The sequence below is a fragment of the Misgurnus anguillicaudatus genome, chromosome 21 (genome assembly GCF_027580225.2).
Source record: "Misgurnus anguillicaudatus chromosome 21, ASM2758022v2, whole genome shotgun sequence".
Lineage (NCBI taxonomy): Eukaryota > Metazoa > Chordata > Actinopteri > Cypriniformes > Cobitidae > Misgurnus > Misgurnus anguillicaudatus.
This window is the reverse complement of record NC_073357.2, coordinates 4,562,613-4,583,545: the sequence shown is the minus strand read 5'-3', so window position 1 is coordinate 4,583,545 and position 20,933 is coordinate 4,562,613. Positions and strand designations below refer to the sequence as shown.

The 20,933-nt window shown below is 36.8% G+C and overlaps 1 protein-coding gene across 3 annotated transcripts; it reads left to right on the top strand.

The window, feature by feature from the left end:
- The first annotated feature begins 1,022 nt into the window (after window positions 1-1,022).
- Window positions 1,023-20,819, top strand: lrrc28 (leucine rich repeat containing 28). Of its 3 annotated transcripts, none has more exons than XM_055175460.2 (11): window positions 1,023-1,178; window positions 1,377-1,575; window positions 1,665-1,705; window positions 2,115-2,152; window positions 2,233-2,370; window positions 3,868-4,074; window positions 6,602-6,704; window positions 9,320-9,489; window positions 9,775-9,919; window positions 17,090-17,176; window positions 20,636-20,819. In XM_055175460.2, the coding sequence occupies exons 2-11, from the start codon at window positions 1,408-1,410 to the stop codon at window positions 20,778-20,780; spliced, it is 1,242 nt and encodes a 413-aa protein (XP_055031435.2). In that variant the 5' UTR covers window positions 1,023-1,178; window positions 1,377-1,407; the 3' UTR covers window positions 20,781-20,819. The 3 variants fall into 3 exon arrangements, with proteins under 3 accessions (XP_055031435.2, XP_073715158.1, XP_055031484.2); XM_073859057.1 differs by lacking the exon at window positions 20,636-20,819 and adding an exon at window positions 17,481-17,586; XM_055175509.2 differs by lacking the exons at window positions 17,090-17,176; window positions 20,636-20,819 and adding an exon at window positions 14,938-16,948.
- The last annotated feature ends 114 nt before the right edge of the window (window positions 20,820-20,933 follow it).

Genomic DNA, 20,933 nt, shown 5'->3' with positions numbered 1-20,933 from the left:
TGATTTAAATAAATTTGTAATTAATCAATAGTTTGAATAATTCATATAATAAAATGCACATTGGGTTCAACCACAAGACATGGCACATGACGTATTTTTGTAGGCCAACCCAGAATTTAGCGGGACACTGGGTTCTCTCACCAGAAATCCCATTCATTTTTCTCATAGAGATTTGGATTATCGCAAAAAATAAGCTCTGTGCTTAAGAAAAATTTATGACACACGTTTTGTCCAACAGTTTAATCTTCACATATGAATACAAATGTTATACATTTTGACGTCTAAATGCGTTTACGAGAAATAAAAAAATAGATTTCAAAAAATTAGATTATCTTGTTGGACAAAACTTGTAGGTGTCATAAACTTTTGTTAAACACAGACTTTTGGATTATCACAAAAAATAAGCTCTATGTGAAAAATTAATGCTTTCTGGCGAGAGAACCCATAATTTAAAAAATTAACCGTAATAATCATGTTTTTTTGGTGTATTGATTACTATTAGCAAAACCATTTTAACTGTAGTAAAACCATGGTTAATTTTTGTAAGGGTGTCTTGCTATCTTCTTATGTTGACAGTAATGAGTACAACTAAACCAAACATTATTATTACATAAATTATTATTTATTAGCAGTAATATAATAATTACAAAATAATATGACAAAGTTGGTAATGCTCTGCATACTGTACTTTATTTGTAACTTTGTTCTTTTATTTTTTTAATACGTTTATAATTTCTTAATTTTTCTTATTTTGTTATTCATTATTTCCCTTTTTTGCTGACTTGAAAATGTTTCGATCCATGACGCAAAAAAAAAAACGTAATCCGTTGAACCACTATATTGTAAAATGATGTAATGTTAGAGTAGGCATTGAGGTCCACCCTATTCACCAAAGTCCACTCAGTTTAAAAATTTTGGATAGCAGATAACAGCTTTGTGATTTTTAGTTTATGTTATTACGTGTCTTTAAGCGAATAGTTGTCAAATAAGTGTATTTAAATATCATTGACAACGAAACGATCACTGCCTGAACTACGTTACCCATGATGCCCGTTGTCTTCGGTACGTCATCATGACGCAATGCAGTGACGCGTTTGTTGTGAGACGGGAAGGCACAACAAACAACTCAAGGGATTTTTTCCACAACTGGGATTATTTTTTGGAAACGGCGATGTGAGGTAAATTCCGATGTATTAGTAATATAAATAATAGTAGTAACATTTGTATACGTTAATCGCGTACGTTGTTCGTTTATTTGCATGAAATCAAGAGTTTGACAGCGTTTGTTTACATTTATGACTTGATGTTGATGTGCAGACTGCAAGTATCTTCTTTGTGACTTTTAAACCCCAGTGTATATTGAATTGTTTTCTCAGTGACTGAAAGAGGAGAAGGTCTCCTACAAAAATGGCCTCAGAACTTCACGAAACCATCTTTATGGCCAAACAAGAGCGACACAAAAATCTTTTCTTGAACTACAGAAATCTGAATAATTTCCCCGTTGAGCTTCTCAGAGATGAAGGACTTCAGTTTCTGGAGAGACTCTACATGAAGAGAAACTCTCTCACGACACTAGTAAGACTTTACTCACGACACTCTTCGTCTTTGTTTTTGACGTGACATTGTATTGAAAGGTTGTTTTTTCTTTTTTTATATATTCTCAGCCTGAGAATTTAGCCCAAAAACTTCCGAATCTGATTGAATTGTAAGTATTTTTCTCTTTATTATACACAATAATGTCAGTATTTTACAGCTGCAGTACAGCTGTTGTCCAGTAGAGGTCGCTCAATGATTTTAGTAGTAAAGTTTCACTACCAACCTGACCCAATAAACCATGATGTGACCCTGTCTGTAAAAACCCAGCTAAAGTAATTTAATGTTTTCTACATCCTACATAAGTTAAATAACACTCTTATAACCTTGATATCTTTCATATTGACTAAGTAAGGTCATGAAATCAATATGAATTAGATTATGAGACTTAAACCTGGATTTCACAAACAGGATTATGAATAGCTTGGAAGGTCAGGGTCTGAATTGGCTAAAATTAAATTATTATTTTTTATATATCTTTCATCATTTAAAATTATGACGCCAATTTGTATTTTGTTTAGATACCTCCATTCAAACAATATCGCTTCTATTCCTCAAGGTAATTTGATCACACACAGCTTTTTATACTAAGTTGCATATTGATGTAAACATTAAAACATTCATTGTTTAATATTACAGCTATTGGCAGCCTGGTTAAACTGCAGTCACTGGACCTGAGTGATAACGCCCTGCAAATCATCTGTCCAGAGATCGGTCAGATGCGCTCTTTACGACATCTGCGATTGGCCAATAATCAACTGAAATTTCTCCCACGAGGTTTGTTCCCATCTAACATTACTCAACTAAGCTTGCGTTGGACCGACCTCAATTCATTTATGCATTAAAACATTCAAGTTTTGTAAATAAAAATATCAAATTATTTTAATGTTAAAGGTATTGCTAAAAAAAATGAACATGACATTAGCAGGTGTTTTTTAAAACTTGACTATAAAGTGCTATGTCATGTTATTTAGTAAAGACTGGCTTTTAAAGTGTTGTTCTCTCTTTTTTGCAGTTTTTATTTCCTATTATTGCTCATCTGACCAATAAAAAAAGAACTCATTTGGAAAAGGATCAAAAAAAATTTTACGATACACGTACACTAATGTTTGAAGTGGAATCTGAATAGATTTTTTCATTTAACTCTTTCCCTACAAGGTTTCTTTTTAACATCCCATAATGCATTAGGCCAGGTGTTTGTCCTCAGTGGGTGCATTTACATCCAACCAAATAATCCGTTTGTAATACTATTGATGGCTCAATCAGATTGAAAAACCTTTATGTAAATATCTTAATCAATATGATGGAGGTCAATCGGATGCAATTTTTGATCGTATTGAAAGTGGTGGTGTAGTCCGATCTGTGATCCGATCATCAGGAGATAAGTACGCATGGTAATGCGTGAATCGTAGTATTTTCACAATCGGATGCAAAAATACATTGTGCACATGCGCAGAAGAATAGGCTTTATGCCCAGCTGCACTACTTCCTGAACTTCAGCCAGCTCCTTGTTTCCTGTCTGCCATTATTGGACAAACTGATTAATCCAGGTGTGTCTGATTATTGTTGTTGTGACTACTTAGGTCAGCCACACCTGGATTAATCAGTTTGTTTGTGACTACTGAGGTCAGTTTGTCTAATAATGGCAGACAGGAAACAAGGAGCTGGCTGAAGTTCAGGAAGTAGTGCAGCTGGGCATAAAGCCTATTGTGCGCAGGTTCACGTCTAATATTTACCTCTTATTTACATATCACATCATTTTTTATCACAGAAACATCCAATAGGAAGGCAGTGGCAACATGCATTATTAAGGTAATGGGGTCGCGTGCTGTAAATTCTATGGCCTTCGTGTCTTTCATAACATTCGGCTACATAAAGCAAGAAAATAAGCGTCGTGCCTTTTAAAAAGTGTGTTTTCATTGCCTATATCTGAACTCAATGTTGACTTTTATCCAGAGATAAAACGTGAACTCGACAAGAGATGCTGTGCACTGTGATGCCAAGTCTGCTGCTTTTTTGTGAACTTCAGCCACATTTAAAACGTTTAAGCAAGTTTTTTTTTTGATATGCGAATCTGGCAACCCTGGCTTTGAAGTTTGTATTATATAAAATGTAATGTAAACAAACATTTTAATCAGATTGCAATGTTAAGGGTACATGTAAACTGTATTGTCGTAACTTGCGGATTGATACAATTTTGTGCATGTAAACATAGCCAAATGCTCTTTCGATGATTTATTACAGGAGTCTAACAGATAACGTTTGTGTTGGTAGAACTGGGAGATCTTCGCGAGCTGGAGACTCTGGATGTGTCCATGAATCTCCTGAGGACTCTACCGGAGGATCTTCATCACTGTGTGTCTCTACAGTGTCTGACGGCAGACCGTAACCTCCTGTACGCTCTTCCCCGTCAGATCTGTCTACTGCCCGACCTCAATGAGCTCTCGATGGCTGCCAACTGCCTGACTTCACTGCCGCTGGGTGAGCAGATATAAACACACGGCTAAACAAACTTCATCTTTATTCTTACCGTGTTGCAAGATGAGAACAGCTATGATACGAGTCGAATTAGCGGTTTTCTTATAAGGAGAGATCTAAAATATTATAGGAGGAGGTACGTGAGGACTTCAGTTGGGAAAAATTCAATCACACCAATCAATTCAATTGCATTCAAGATGCTGTCCAGATGCATTATGGGAACTATCCTGTATTTCAAATAAAAGTGTTGTGACAGTATGCTTAACCTTTTCTCTTTCTGCAATAGGAAATGATTTGCATGTATGTGGTATTCACTCACTTGACTGGACGCCTCTGTTGTTATTCTCCTGGTTGATGACAGATGTTGAGCATCATCTGTCTCTCTGAGTACTTTGCCATCCTTACCAACCGTCTGACTCTGTTTGTTCGGTTGCTCTGTGCGACACTGACAGCTACGAGATCTCATCCTCAAACTATCTGTCCATCTGTTACGTCAACAACCAAAGACCAACACGTCTTTAAAAACAATGAACCTGAGAATACCGACAACAGCCACACTGAAAAGCGATTATAATGATGTTTATTACACGGCTCTCTAAAATTATTGATTCTGATTGGCCAGTCGTGACATTTCAAGGTTTGTTCTTTTCAGATAACTACCGCTCAAAACTAATAACACACGGTAAACTGGATGCTGCAAATCATTTTGACAGGTAAAGTTTAATATTAGACTAAATGAAATATAAATATGTCTTTTATGAACATACTTAAAATTATATTTACAAATGATTAAACCAAATATTGTGTTTGTGACATTTGAACAAAAAGTAAACAGGTTTTCCTTACGGAAGATCTGCAATCATAAAAAATAAGCAAATAAAATATTTCGTATCAATATGTTCCTTAATAGCCGTCTAATAAGCGGGATAATGTATAGGAAGCCAGTTTTTATCACACTGTCAGGGATTATTTCTGCGATACCAACCGGCTTCCTATACATTATCCCTTAATTATTGCTCTTAAAAGCACCGAAATCGACATGTTTATTTCTGGAGTCACCAAAAATATTTCCTTTCAGATCTTGTTAACCTTCGTTAGCTGCATTTATATAAAGATTTAAAACGTTATTTTCTAAATTTCTACAAAAACGATTCAGATTGTGAAATGACTGGTTTCCATTATCCGATGTTATTTGACTAATAGCCAATTTATACTTTTGCATCGGGGTTATGCCGTAGGGTACGCCAGACGCTACGCACGTAGGCAACGCCGTCTTGAGCATTTATACTTCTGTGTTTGTGTTGCTCTGCAGTTACACCGCCGAAATGCGTAGGAGGAAACACAATGCATTCACGCCGACCAATCACAGATCTTGCGGTCCGCGTCGTTTCGACGTGTAGTTACATTTTTGAGGAGGTGCACGTCAGGTACTGCCAAGGCTACGGCGAAAGGGTTCGCGTCTATGCGTATGTTACGGCGTACCTATAACGCGCACCTAACGCAAAAATATAAATTGGCCTTAAGGGGCGTTTCACATTTCACGTCTAAAACCTCCTTCTTTCCAATGAGCTTTCGGACACGGCATTCTGAAAAGTTGAAGTATTTTTAAATAAAGGTGCGATGCACATATTTGCACGCGCAAAATAAGCAAAATGTGAACTGCCCCTAAAATGTCATTTTGTTGTCTCGCGATAAGTTATTCCAAAAATCATGGTGACTGGTGTGTTTCACTTCATATATCGCCACGCGAATGACATCAAAATACAGCGAGAGTGACTCGAAAGCATGCAGAGCCGCTAACTCTTGAATCGCTCTTGCATTATTTTGATGTCATGCGCTTGTTGGTTATTGTGATGCCACATGAAGTTGACCACACCTCTAAAGTTCATTTGGTTTTAAAGGGCACCTATGGTCTGATTCACGTTTTTAGATTTCTTTTGGTGTGTAAGTGTGTATTAGTACATGTTAACGATATGCAAAAGGTACAAACCCCAAAGTAAACGATGACGCTAGTCATCTTAAATCTCTTTTCTTGGACTACAACAAACACACAGATTGTAGTCAACATGTTACTTCCTGGGATTGGTGATGTAGACAAGACCGACATTATCATAATTCCTCACGCTTGGACTCGCAGCCTGTAAGTTAACTCCTCTTAGCATTGCATTGTGAGCAAATCTTTCAAACATGGTAAGGAGCGTCACATTTCCAGCTGACATCAGAGGTATTCACGTTGCTTTGGTCCAAGAGAACTTGTTTGCATGTATTTGGCCCCACCTTCCCCATTTTTGCAAGTGTCTGTTTTGATTGACATTTAATAGTCTAGAACTCGAATATAAGACATAAGACGACATTGTTTATTGAGAGGCATTTCCATGAAAAAATGTCATCTTACTGTCTATTCAGGACAATATGGTATATTCCTTTTTCGAATTGCCTAAAAACCACAACCTGTATGGCTTTATATTTCTGTGGTTACCAAGTATTTATAAATTTATTAAGATATTGATGTTTTCTGTTCTCTGATCAGATCTGGGTCGTTCCATGGAGCTGCAGTTTGTCTTTGTGGACAACAACGCTCATCTGAGGGGTCTCCCGTCATACCTTTATAATAAAGTCATTGGCTGCAGTGGGTAAGAGAAGACTCCAGAACACAACAACTTCATCAACATTATTATAATTATGATTTTTTTGCTAAATTAGGTTTTGGGATATGTCAGTAATGGTTTCATTCATGAGACTTAAGCTGTGTTCACACCGCTAGAGACTTTGTCGGCATGTGTCCCCCGTCTCTTTCAATATGGTCATTAGGAGGCGTTCCTGAAGGCTGAAGTATGGTCCACTGTTTACGCGTACGCAAGGGTCCGCGTACTGTGCACGCATGCCGGATTTTTAAAACCCTGCAAAATTGTACGTGTAGGTCGTGCATGCACCTGGAGGAGAATGTAAACATTGTTAAACATCTGTGTACATATATGAGTAAAATAAACTATACTTTGCAAGGCTGTGCGTTCGACCATGCGCGTACATCGGGTGTGCCTCATAAGCCTTGAAAAGTGAAGCCTCTGGCTCTTTGATCGCCCCCTGGTGGCTGGCTGCAGTACAAGTCATAACCCCGCCCTCTCCATTCAAACGAATAGGACTTTGCTCTAAATAAAAAAAATATTTACACTTCCAATAAAAGTTTTCGAAAGATGGTTTTGGTCCTTTCAAGTAGTTGTTATCACGCTGATATATGCTCAAGTGTTAATTTTTGTGATAAGTTTCATTTTAGCTTGTAATTTGATGCTATAGAAACGGGGCGTGTCGTTATGATTGGAGTGGTTGAATTGGTCGCGCGAGCGTTTGGGCGGAAATTTGATACCGCGGCTCCGCCTCTGGCTTCACGGACGATTCCTTCTGCGCATGCCTCGGCTCCAAACTGACGTTTTTACGTAACATGGCGGCGACCGTGGTCGGACATTTTTGGCTTCAATTCATTACAATGGTGGGAGGCGACGTCGCGTCGTCCATCTTTTTTACAGTCTATGGCGTACATTCACGTACATGTAAGAAACAAACTATACTCCGGGCTTAATTCTGGGAGTAAGGGGCTGGACACACCAAAGCTTTTACGCCCGCAGCCGGCACGTTTTCAAGTGATACCAATGGAAACTCTGCGTTTTTCAAATAAGCAAGCAGCTAGCGGGTTTTATTCCGCGCTGAAAACCGGCACTCTGGGTTTTTTCGCGCTCAGCGCTGAGAGCTCAAAAATATTCAACTTTGAGTGAAAAGCTCCGCTCGTCAATGTCAGTTCACACACGGCCATCCAATTACAGTGGAGGAGGGGCGGGACATTACCACAGCAACCAACCGGCTCACAGCTGAAGTATCACAGCTACTAAAGCGCTCGGCTAAAAACAGCTGGCATTCGGTGTCCTTCGGCCACGTTTAAAAGTTTTGGTGTGTCCAGCCCCTAATCATCCTCTCAGTTACTCCACCTCTTCACTCCCATTGGCTCTCACTCTCAAAAGTCCCTCCTCATTTAAAAATTTGTAAAAAAGAAATAGACTTTGCCCTGCAAAAAATGACTTTTTTACTTAGTATTTTTGTCTTGTTTTTAGTAAAAATATCTAAAAATTCCTAAAATAAGATGTGTTTTTTTGATAAGCAAAATGACCGTAGAAAATAATTCTAGTTTTTAGACAAAAAATAAAATAAATAAAATTTAAGCTAATTTGTGCTTAAAACAAGCAAAAAATCTGCCAATGAAATAAGAAATGTTTTCTTGAAATAAGCTAATTTTTTTTCTTGTATTAAGCACAAATTAAGTGAATTAAAATTTTGTCTAAAAACTAGACTTATTTTCCTAGGTCATTTTGCTCATCAAGAAAAAAAATCTTAATTTAAGAATTTTTAGATATTTTTACTGAAAACAAGACAAAAATTCTCAGAATAAGTCATTTTTTGCAGTGTGGCACGTAGCTAGACACACCTACACTGCAAAAAAGTTATTTTCAGGAGAGGAAGTCTTGGTATTTTTGTCTTGTTTTCGGTGAAAATATCTAAAAATTCTTAAATTAAGATGCTTTTTCTTGATGAAAAAAACGACCCAAGAAAATAAGCCTAGTTTTTAGACCAAAAATATCAAATTTAAGTAATTTTGTGCATAAAACAAGCAAAAAAATCTGCCAATGGGGTACGCAAATTTTTCTTGTATTTTCCTTGAATTTAGTGTTTAAGAAAAAAATTCAAGATTTTTTTGCTTACCCCATCGGCAGATTTTTTTTTTTTTGCTTGTTTTATGCAGAAAATCACTAAAATTTGATATTTTTGATCTAAAAACTAGACCTTTTTTCTTGGGATGTTTTTCTCAACAAGAAAAAGCATCTTAATTTAAGAATTCTTAGATATTTTTACTGAGAACAAGACAAAAATACTAATAATTTTTTTCTTGAAAATCATTTTTTGCAGTGTACTTAATATGGGCAAAGCTTGTGTCTCCAGAAGTCTCCAAGCTTTCATTGAAACGAATGCGATGGCATCACTCTTCTGTTGCTGGCCGCTGGCGGTGTGCATGATACTACTTTCTTCTAGTACAAAAACAGACCAGGATTTAATAAAACTGATCTCTGTGAGAGACTGTACAAACAACCATGAAGAAACCATTGGAGTTTGTGCATCTCTAAAGCACAATGCTTTAGGTCTGTAAATAATCTGTTAGCTTACAGATCTGTTATGAATGCTTTATCCGTCTGTTTGTGTACAGCTGTGGTTTGGGTGCTCAGGTCTCTGATGTGAAACCTCTCTCGCTGACTCTGGGAGGTGTAACCGTTCCTCTCCCATCTGAAGTGAAGGCCATCGGCTCAGAGACGGACCACGTGTTGCCACTAGAAGAGCTGGCGTGCAGAGTCCTGCATGCGACCCACGGCCTCTCTGGTAAGACTGAGAATCTCAAACAGACATGGAAATACATCAGACTGAAATATATATAATAAACTTCAGTTAATCTAGTGAGATGTCTTTTTAGACAACGTTTTAGGCATTAAAGGTGCACCCGCTAAATAGTATACAGCAAAATTGTGGCATATCCCACAATGCATTCTGACAAACATACTGAAAAATATATGTAGGTCCGTACCAACCCTGATATTAAACCTTACTAATTGTTTTAAAGCACTTCATGGCTCAGTCCTGATCATTGTTGTCTCTTTTTGTGTTCAGATGTGAATGTGTTGCCCAGGAGTCTTCAGGATGTTGTGCGATGGCCTTTGGGTCACTGTCATCGCTGCAGTCAGCCCATGTTCACCATCGTCTATCCTAAACTTTTTCCTCTCAGGGAGACGCCACTCGCTGGAGTACACAAGAGGTGTGAACTTATCGCACATTTCCTCTTACTGCACAGGTGCATGCTGGGATTGACTGACTCATGTGGATACTCGTGTATAATTAACATAATAATAATTTAACATATAATTAACAGTTTTGTTTCTTACTCATTCTCTCTTTCATTTTTTTCTCAGTCAATCATTAGCTGCGTTTCCATTACCCTTTAACTCATTCCCCATCAGCCTTTTTTTTTTCAAAAGTTGCCCGCCAGCATTTTTTGTGATTTTCACAAAAGTTTCACAAAATGCCTTCCAGGAAAAAAAATTTCTATAAATATATAAACATACAAATATATCAAATGAAAGAACAGACCCTTTGATTTCAAACAAACAAACAAGCCAACATAATAATAAGTTTAAAAGCAATAACAATATTAAAGTTTGAAGACAAACTTTATGTTGGCTTGAAAAAGCGTAGCCTGAACGTTAAAAACGGTTTGACAGAAGTTTAGTTTAGTAGGCTATCTGGCTGTTAGTATGTTTAAGTATGAAGGTAGCATGATTTAGCATGATGCTAACATGATAAGCATGAAGCTAACATGATTAGCATGAAGCTAACATGATCAGCATGAAGCTAGCATGATGTTAGCATGATAAGCATGAAGCTAGCATGATGTTAACATGATTAGCATGAAGCTAGCATGATGCTAGCATGATTAGCATGAAGCTAGCATGATTAGCATGATTAGCATGATGCTAGCATGATGTTAGCATGATTAGCATGATGCTAGCATGATTAGCATGAAGCTAGCATGATGTTAACATGATTAGCATGAAGCTAGCATGATGTTAACATAATAAGCATGAAGCTAGCATGAAGCTAGCATGAAGCTAACAAGCTAAGCATGAAATTAGCATGATGCTATGGGAAATATGGGAAAGAGCGCAATGGCGGACAATAGCGAAATTACAGATTAAAAACTTGTTAGGAAAGCGTCATTGGCATGGAAATGTTTTCTCTTAATTGACGAAATAACTTGTCAATGGCAGGGAAAGAGTTAAATTGCGCAAATTGACAATACGGCCAATGGAAACAACTTAATTTCGCAAAAACTCCCATATATCGCAAACATTTTTTTGAATGAACCAAGAGAAACCATTACCATCTACAGCCGTGAGAGTCCCCTCTATGCTGCTCCTGTATTTATGTAATTAAATGGATTCAGTGATGTGGAATGACTTCGGGACCTTTTTGAACTTGATTTGGCTTGTCGTGTTAATTTAAGCCTATTCAGCCTTTCCAGGTATGTTTTGTATGCTAGTGTGTTCGGTGAATAAATAGTAAAATTACTAGGGATGCACCGATAGGATTTTTTTGGTCCGATTTAAATAGACAACTTCTGGCCGATGCCGATACCGATATTAAACACTTGTATACAATACTATACAGTTGGTCTATTAGCTAGTTTATTTCTGCATCAAATTAATTTTTACTGAACATGGATTGGATCTAATTAACATTCAACTGATCAACATAATAAGAGAGGCACAAATTAAGCTAAAACAAATATAAGACGACAACATGACAACCTTCAAAGCTGGTTTTTGCTATTCAGCATTTCTTTTATTAACAACATTAACTCATTTTTTCACATATAATGGATTTCTTTATGCAGTTAATTAATAAACAATCGGTATCGGCCTTTCTCGTGCTATTGCCGATATGCCGATGGTTTCAAATTCATCAAAAATCGGCCGATAAATATCGGTGGCCGAGACATCGGTGCATCACTAAAAATTATGTTAACATGTACAGACATCTATTCAGCCTGCTGTTCTGTGCTGTTGTTTAGTTGAATAACTTTCCTTTCCAGATTAAATGTCTGTTCTTCGGCTTGGTTTTTGTGAAATCTTTTTCTAAATAAACGTGACCAATATCATTGGTTAGTGGAAACACCGTCATTTCGCAATCGTCTTTTGCCCACATTTAGAAAATATTGCTAAAGTTTAGTGCAAATCTGTAATGGAAACACAGCTACTGCCTATTTTTCTCTTTCACTTTATTCATTCACTTACACGCTCGTTTATCCTCTTTTTTTTCTCAAACGCTCATCATGGTGGCTTCTATCTCATCTTCCAGCTCATCTGTTTGGCTGTAATGAGCGCACAGCTCTCAGCTCTTCTTACTCCATCTGTAATCTAACACTGTGGGTTTGGTATCATCAGCATCCAGCATCATAACCCAATCAGTGTGCAGCACTGCTACTTCACATGCATTAAGAGATCTGATCCACCCAACCCACTGTATTCAACTGCTCAACGTGTGTTTATGATTCACATACAAATACAAGTGATCGTTCATAGAAACAGAATCATTTTTACACTGCAGATCTTGATGCCCAATTCTGATTTGTTGACTTGATCTAATTTTTTTGACAATCCACTTACATCATATTTTAAAAACGACTCGTGCGCAACAATTCAAAGTAGACATTGTGACCTGGAGCAGCTAAAACCACAGAGGAAGTAAAATGTTGCAATGTGCAATCAACACAGACAAAATGATTATACGTTGTTTAAATACAAGATAAAGATATGCTTAAAATCTGTAACAAAACATGAAACTAAACGCCACTAAGAAGTGCCTTCATTCTTTATTGCGCTGCTAAAGAGTCATATGATCATAGGTGGTGTCCATCTTAGTTAGGGCTTTCATGGTGAAGGAATTTCTTAAATTTTGCTTAAATGCTATCCATAACAACTTAAAGGTATAGCGGAAGATTTTCCCGAATTATTTAAAAGAACCGCCCCTCGAAATTTTTTAAAAAATGCACACGCAACACTCCCGAGAGGGAATGCCTGTTAAACGCGTGCACGAGACAGAGAGAGAGCATGCATGAGCTCAGTTCTTCTCTTCGCTCTGTTTACAAGTTTCTGTCGGCATGTTTACCGTGTCTGTGCGGTTCGTGACTTGTGCTAGGGCTAGCATCGCTAATCATAGCTTACATCAACTTTTACTAGCAGTGATTTTAAATGGATTTCTCCAAATAGCATGACAAAATGTACCTTTCCAGTAGAAACTTCGCCTGGGAAGCCCAACCTGTCCTTTTAGCTCATGCCAGCGTGTGAAATAGTCTCCCATAAACATTCTGGTCTTGTTTCTTTCTTTATAGTCCTTTCTCTTCTTGTCATACAATTCGTAGACACTTTTTCTCTTGCGACCCTCAGACATTTTGAAAAAAAAAACACAGCGAGAACGCGAGCTTCATTGAATGGTTGAAACCGTAGCACAACACACATACATGTGAAAGTGGGCATGTGCAGCAAGTGAACCTAGAGGCGAGCACGTACGACGGTTATACGTCAACATATAATCAGAATGATTGACATCTGGGATGACCAATAGTCTTGATGATCCACCCGGAAAACGGAAATCTTCCGCTATACCTTTAAGGGCTATTTATAGTCGGGCGTAGGTCCTACGGCGTAGCCGCGACAGCGTAAGTTCCGTGTCGGTTTTCATTTATACTTTTGCGTCGTAATCTGCGTCGACGTGCAAACACGCACGCAGGCCGCTGGTAGGCAGTAACCATGCGTGTAACCACAGTAGCAGCGCGAACGCCAAAGAAGAAGAAGCTTTGCAAGTTAAGTCACAAACGAAGAAGAAACAGCAACTTGTTGTGTATAATTTGAGAAGACCAGCAATGATGGATGTAAATAAACAGTGACTTTTGTTGCAGTTTGAGTTAAATCACGTCGCAAACGGAAATACCTATGACGCAGTTTTTTTACCTGACGGGAGGGGTTCTGGTGGACCAATCACAGCGCTTGCGGCCTGCGTAGAACTGACGCGCTGTTAACAATTTTGCGAGGTGCGCGTCAGGTTACGCAGAGCTACGGATAGCCTACGTCGTAGAACCTACGCACGACTATAAATCGCCCTTTACATTACATGCTGTCTGTTCCTTGGTGTAAAATATGTAGAAATATAAACAAGTAAAAAGTACAGAATGTTTAGCTCACACGGAGTGATGCTAAAGTAGATTCTCCGTAATAACGCAGAAGATGTGATGAAACAGTCGAGTGTGACGTACGACATATGTCTTGACACGGGAATTTTCGTTATGCATCCGAATCATATCCATTTTATTTTCATATATGCATGAGACCTGAAACTGATCTAAAAATATCGAAATCTATGCGCTTTTTCCTGCATACACGTTCGTGGGTCAAATCCGATCTGTTCCATATCGGAATTGAGTTTATGCAGTGTAAACGCGACCTAAGTGCTCCAGAAGGGAGTTTGTTTGGCATGAGCCTAACAGTGAAGGGGAAGCTGCTAGCCATCGAGTGTACATTGGTTGTACACATTATTGCGGTGCATTATGAGATTACTACAAAATGGCTGTCCTCTTAAGTAGTGCACTAATTAAAGGTGCATTGTGTAACTTTTAGACGTATTTCTTGACAGAAATGCAATCTAATCTACATAACTATATTATCAGTGGTGTATAAAGACCTTACATAAGGAACTGTATTGTTTTTATTACATTAGAATGAGCCGTTATCTACTTCTTTACACGGAAGTCGCCATTTTGCGTCGCCATGTTTCTACAGTAGCCTTAAAGGGACAAACTGCTCGACAGAGTGTGTTTCATCACTACGTTGTCTCAGACGATGACATGTTTGTCCTATTGCGGCTACTAGGGCTGGGCAAAAAAATAGATTTTTCGATGAATCGTGTTTTTTTTATGTGGTCGATTTGAGTTGAATCAAGAATTGAGTATGAAAATCGGCGTGAGAATCGAAATCAAATCGAATCGATCTAGAACATCTGAATCGATACCCAGCCCTAGCGGCTACCATAGCTTCTCTATGCGTTTCGAAAGGAAAGGGTCACAATTCACAATCTCACCACTAGATGGCACTAAAAATCTACACACTGCATCTTTAAGCGTATAGGGAGCTATTTCACTTAGATTTTCTTGTGTAAGATGTAATTTCTGTGTTGGAAAGCTCAAGTACATGAATCCTCTCTCTCTCTGATGTGCTTCAACAGAACCACTGTGAGTTTTCTAGCGTACTGTTGCTCCAGTCTGTGTCTGAGGACCTTTGACCTGCAGGGCTCATGAAGAGGTGGAGAACTCACAAGAGATTTCACATTGAACTCATGTCTGTCCTGAGGCTCATCAGCGTACAGAAGACATTAAAGACATCAGAGGATGCTCTCCCTTCACACGAGTGTTGTATCATTTAACACAACACCAGCAATCGTCTTTAAACCGATAAATGAAAGCAGAATGAGAAGAGCCAGGCTGTGAACTGTTTAAACAATATTTGTTTTGGTTTTATTTTAGTTTAGACTGCAGGTGTCTAAAATGAGGAATATGAAAATATGAGGCTGACGATTTAATGAAGCACTTAATATTATCAGTCTATAATTGGTGTAGATTTCTTAAAAAAAGCCTTTTAAATAATTTTGATTGAAAGATTATGATATGCAAATCACTGTTTTACCATTATCCAATTTCCAAGAAAACCATTTTAAAGTCACTTATTTTGCATATCACACTGAGGTAACATAAACATGTTTGTGTGATGTATAAAGTTACGAACATTGAATTAGCACTGTTAAAATGATGTGTGTTTTGTTGCGAAGTCCACTTAAATAGCACTATTTTTGTATAAAAGATTAGGGGACTATGACACATGTCTATGTCTGTGTGTCATGATCTGCAACTGGATTACATGCAAATAAGAGTTAAAGTCACCATGAAACTGATGTAGCGTGTGTCGTCTTTTCTGTATAATGATGTGTGTCCGAGTGAAAATGGCGGGACTCGATTTCGTCAATCAAGAACTGATTGGATTTTTGAAAGTTGTGCTAATTGCTAATCGCTGCGATCTTTTCCCGGACAGAAACAAGTCTACGATAGCTCCGCCCTCGCGCCATTCATCGTAAAAGTCGGTAAAGAGAGGTCATTTCAAGGAGAGGAGTAGGTCAACGTTTTTGTCATTATATATGTCAATTATAATAAACGCTACAATATTTCATAAAAATTAAGTTTTTAATTTAATGGGTACTTTAAAGGTACAATATGGGATTTCACCACTAGAGGCGAAGCTTAATTACGTTATGGCTTGGGCCATGCTGCTAAATGCTTATCACTGCGATCTTTTCTCGGACAGAAACAAGTCTACGATAGCTCCGCCCTCGCGCCATTTGTCGTAAAAGTCGGTAAAGAGAGGTCATTTCAAGGAGAGGAGGAGGTTAACGTTTTTGTCATTATATATGTCAATTATAATAAACGCTACAATATTTCATAAAAATTTAGTTTTAAATTTAATGGGTACGATATGGGATTTCACCACTAGAGGCGAAGCTTAATTATGTTATGGCTTGGGCCATGTTGCTAAATGCTTATCGCTGCGATCTTTTCTCGGACAGAAACAAGTCTACGATAGCTCCGCCCTCGCGCCATTTCTCGTGACAGGAAGTAAAGAGAGGTCGTTTGGAGGAGGTTAACATTTTCGATTAAAGATTATGAGGGCACGTGAATTAAAAAATAATAGTAAAGAAGTGCACAGATAAGTCATTTATTATAAGCACAAATTTAAAATTTTTATTTCAATTTCATGGTGACTTTAAAGGCACAATATAGGATTTCACCACTAGAGGTCGCATTTTCAAAAACAAAAGCTTTTTATTTTTACATCCTCGATGTATATGTTTATATTTTTCAGACAAACACAATCGGAGTTATATTAGAAAATGTCCTGGCTATTTTGGGGGCAATTGTGTTTGCGTTACGTGTTGGGAAACAAGCGGCTCCGACTACTCTTGGCATTTCTAACTGAATAACTGTGATCTTGTTTGACTCTATGATGTTTTAGCAATAAGAACATGCTTGTTAAATCTCTTATTGTGTATTTCTTATTTCATCTTCATGCATGATTTGAATTTTAAAGGTTGGGAAGAAATGTAAGACGTCTTTATGCTGATGAACAGTCGACAAAACGAGATTCCTGCTAGTTGTCGTCAACAATAAAGTTTAAAGTGTCATATTTTATTACGGCATTTATGTGGCATTGTGTCTGCTCAGAATCTGGAGGCCTTTAAAGAGCAGAAGATCTCCCAAGAATGATGTCATGCAGGTTTGGAAAAGACATAAAAGTGATAAAATACTGACAAAATGTTTGTTTTGTTATAGGGACGAATTATTGTACTTGGCACTGACATTCAGACACTTGATGTACAATCTTTATGTAGATCATCTGGAGTTCTCATTATTGGAAAGGTGAAGAGCTCAGGGATCGTTCAGAGATTCCATTGAAATGTGAATCATAGACTTGTGGCTTTATTTATTGGATCACGTCGCAGTAAATTAAGTTTCTCTTTTGCTTTCCTCTCGAAATGCTTGAGGGGCTTGTTCACACTTCTTATAAAGTGTCTTATAGTCACTAAACATGCAAATATATACAAATGTAATCATTACTTGTCTGATTATGTGTAAATTAAAGATTAACAAGGTTTTTTTTAGTACGTTTGGGAAAACGTATCACGTAACATTAACTTGATTATTATTTCTTAACCAACTGCAGAATAGACGACTCTGGGCTCCGGCTGCTTTCTGTAAAATGAAATATTTCAGGAGTAACTAACTTATTTCATGTCACCTACATCACTTAAGATGGGTGAACACTTTGGACTTTGGAAAGCAGTCAGATGCTGGAAACAGAGCCTGTGTGTTATTACCTCAGTCATTAATGGATTACCCACTTTCATAAAAACATTCAGATAATTTACTCCATGTCATCCAAGATGTTTATGTCTTTCTTTGTTCAGTCGCAAAGAAAAAAGTGTTTTGAGGAAAACATTACAGGATTTTTTTTCCATATAGTGGACTTAAGTCGACCTCAACAGTTTACAGATTCAATGCAATGTAACACTTTACCCACCAGCGATAAAAAAATAAGTTGCCAGCCAGCGCCAACATTTTTTAAGATTTTCACAAAGGTTTAATGCCTTATAGAAAATTTTCTTCTTTAAATATATAAACATAAAATATATCAAATGACAAAAACAGACCTTCTGTTTAAAAAAAAAGAAAATGTTTCATCCAGTCGGGGCTGATAGCCCTGTGGTTAGTGCGCTCTCGGCGACTCAAGTTCGATTCCCGTCTCTGTAGTCATTTGCCAATCCCCCTTCCCATAGCTTACCCAACACTTTCCTGTCAACTCTCTACTACAAGACTATCCAAATAAAGGCATAAAAGGCCCTAAAAAAAAAATAAAATTAAAAAAAAAAAAAAATATATATATATATATATATATATATATATATATATATAAAGTTTCATCTTAGCTTCATTTGTTTTCTTTTTATCACCTCTCAAATATGGGTAGGTTCTTTAAAAATACAAAATTTTTAGCAAAAACCTAAAATAATTTCTGTAGAGGACTTTTGTTATAGATCATATTCAGAACAATAATCAAAACATACACACAGTTTTTACTGTTTTTGGATCAGTGGATGCTTCTGTGTTTTAAAACTTGGGTAAGAGCGCCACCTAGTGGATAATAGAGGAAATATGGATCACCGTAAAAACTCGTCATTGGCAGGGAAGCGTTTTCTCTTAATGGACGGAATAACTCATCAATGGCTGGGAAATTGCCGTTTCAATGCAGTTTCAAAGGGCTCTAATTAATGTCTTTGTGTCAGTTTATTATTGGTTACACTTTATAATAAGGGTCCATGAATTATAATTAACTAAGTTATATATTATATAGACGGAGCGCTTTCTACAAGCTACTTAACGAACATTCGTTGTTCATTTACGTGCGTTTCCCAAAGATGCACGTGAAACAATCGCTCACAGCTGGGTTTTAAGTGCTACTTACGAGTCGCTATCCATTTGTCAAGTGCTGAAATGTCACCTATGGAATGACTCGAATTTGTAGCAGAAGCTTGTTTAGGCTAATGATCTTTAGCCGATGTGCACTAATATTTTTTATAATAATTTTTATTATTGTTCAATGACTTTTTAAATGTTTTAAAATTGTTCATAATGAAATATTCTTTTCCGTATTTAGTTAGGACTTGTCCCACTGCAAAATGCTTTCTGCATTTTATATTATAGTTTAGATTAATATTATTATTTGTTGTTTATCATCTATGTTTATTTATTATTATGGAGTATTGCATTGTACCGTAAATATTTATTTGGTTTCTTTAATCAGATGCCAACCCTTCAAAAAAAAAATTTTTTTTACTGTAGCCAGATGAATTCTAGCAGAAATTGGTAGGAACAATTATCAATATGCTAGTACCAACTTTTACCAAAATTGTACCAAATACGTTTTCCTTCTTTATTAATTTATGTTTAGTCATTTAAATTTCTCATTTTAATTTTAAATATATTATATTAAAGTAATTCAAACAAATAAACAAAGAAGAACCCAATAAATAAATATACATTAAAAACATTACATTATCGTCATTGCAGGAGATTTGCTGGTTGTCCTGTAGGTGACCTTGTAACACTGTTGTCTTACGATGCACTTATGAATGAATGATTACTCCAGAGCACTCGTAGATCTACGATGATTTTCAAGTGCTACTTAAGTTACGAAGCTTTTGGGAAACAGCCCGTAATTTTAAGATGATTCGTATGATCGTTTTTACGATCAACTTAGCCTTACGATGCTTTTGAGAAACCCGGCCCTGACTAGTTGCTAAAGGGATCTCTTGAACAAATGCCTTGTCGAAAATAATAAATGTTTTGGTTTTCTATGTAATCTATGTGTTGTTTTTTGCTTGTTATATAAATAAACTACGTTTAAAGAACTTTGTTGTTATTTGTTCTTAGCAGAGTTTACCGGAAGTTACGTGCGGACCACGGCAGCCGCTTGTTTATGTTGTTACTGCTGAAACCATCTATAGGAACTGTAATTTTTACTTAAAAATGAACTATAATGCTTATACACTTATGAAGAATCATTAACTAAAACATGACATGTTTTTTCGTTGTTAGTTAATGTATTAATTAACAATAGATGCATGTGTTGAGTCGTGAGTCATGTTGTTAATGATGACTTTTCATTAGTTTAAGATTACATGCCTTAACTCAGCATTACTTCATATTTAAATAAAAATGTATTTAGGTATTAGTTCATCATGATTCATGGAAAGTTTGTTTAAAAAGTGTGCGTTTTACATATATAACGCGTGACCTTGCGATGTGGTTGCGTAATACGTAAGGTTGCACCGGCGCATCACATGGCTAGTCCAAAACTTTAAAAGTACTTGAAAGTATGATTGTTTCACTAGATAAGACCCTTATGCCTCGGTTGTGATTGTTTAGTGTCCTTTAAAGCTGCATTAATACTGTAAACTGTTGAGGTCCACTAAAGTCCACTATATGGAGAAAAATCCTGGAATGTTTTCCTTAAAAAACTTAATTTCTTCTCATCTGAACAAAGAAAGACATTAACATCTTGGATGACATGGGGGGTGAGTAAATTATCTGGACTTTTTTATGAAAGTGGAGTAATCCTTTAATAACCATGTGCCTTTTTTATAAGTTGTCTCTTTTTTCTTTATACTGTTCCTTTTTGTTAAGCAGTCTGTAAAAAGAATTGCGCGTGTATCACTGAGACATCCAGGCCGCTCTCCTTAGACGTGTCGTAAATCACACTGAATGAAACATTTATCGTAATACATTTTCCTGTCTCAGACACAATATTCTTTGTGGCAGGCCAACAGATGTCTCTCCTGCCTCCTCTTCATCTTCTCACCAGACGTTTCTGAAGGATTCTAGTAGACAATTCACTGTTCACACTTCAGAGAAGTATTTTTTTATTACCGGGCCTCATAGGGTAGCAGCAACCATTGATCTTTAGATTATAACATACTCCTATATTTAAATTAGGGCTGAATAAAAAAAAATATATATATATATATATATATATATATATATATATATATATATATATATATAGAAATAAGCTTTATCCAATTGTCATGTTCAGTACTTGTTGATATACTCACCTACC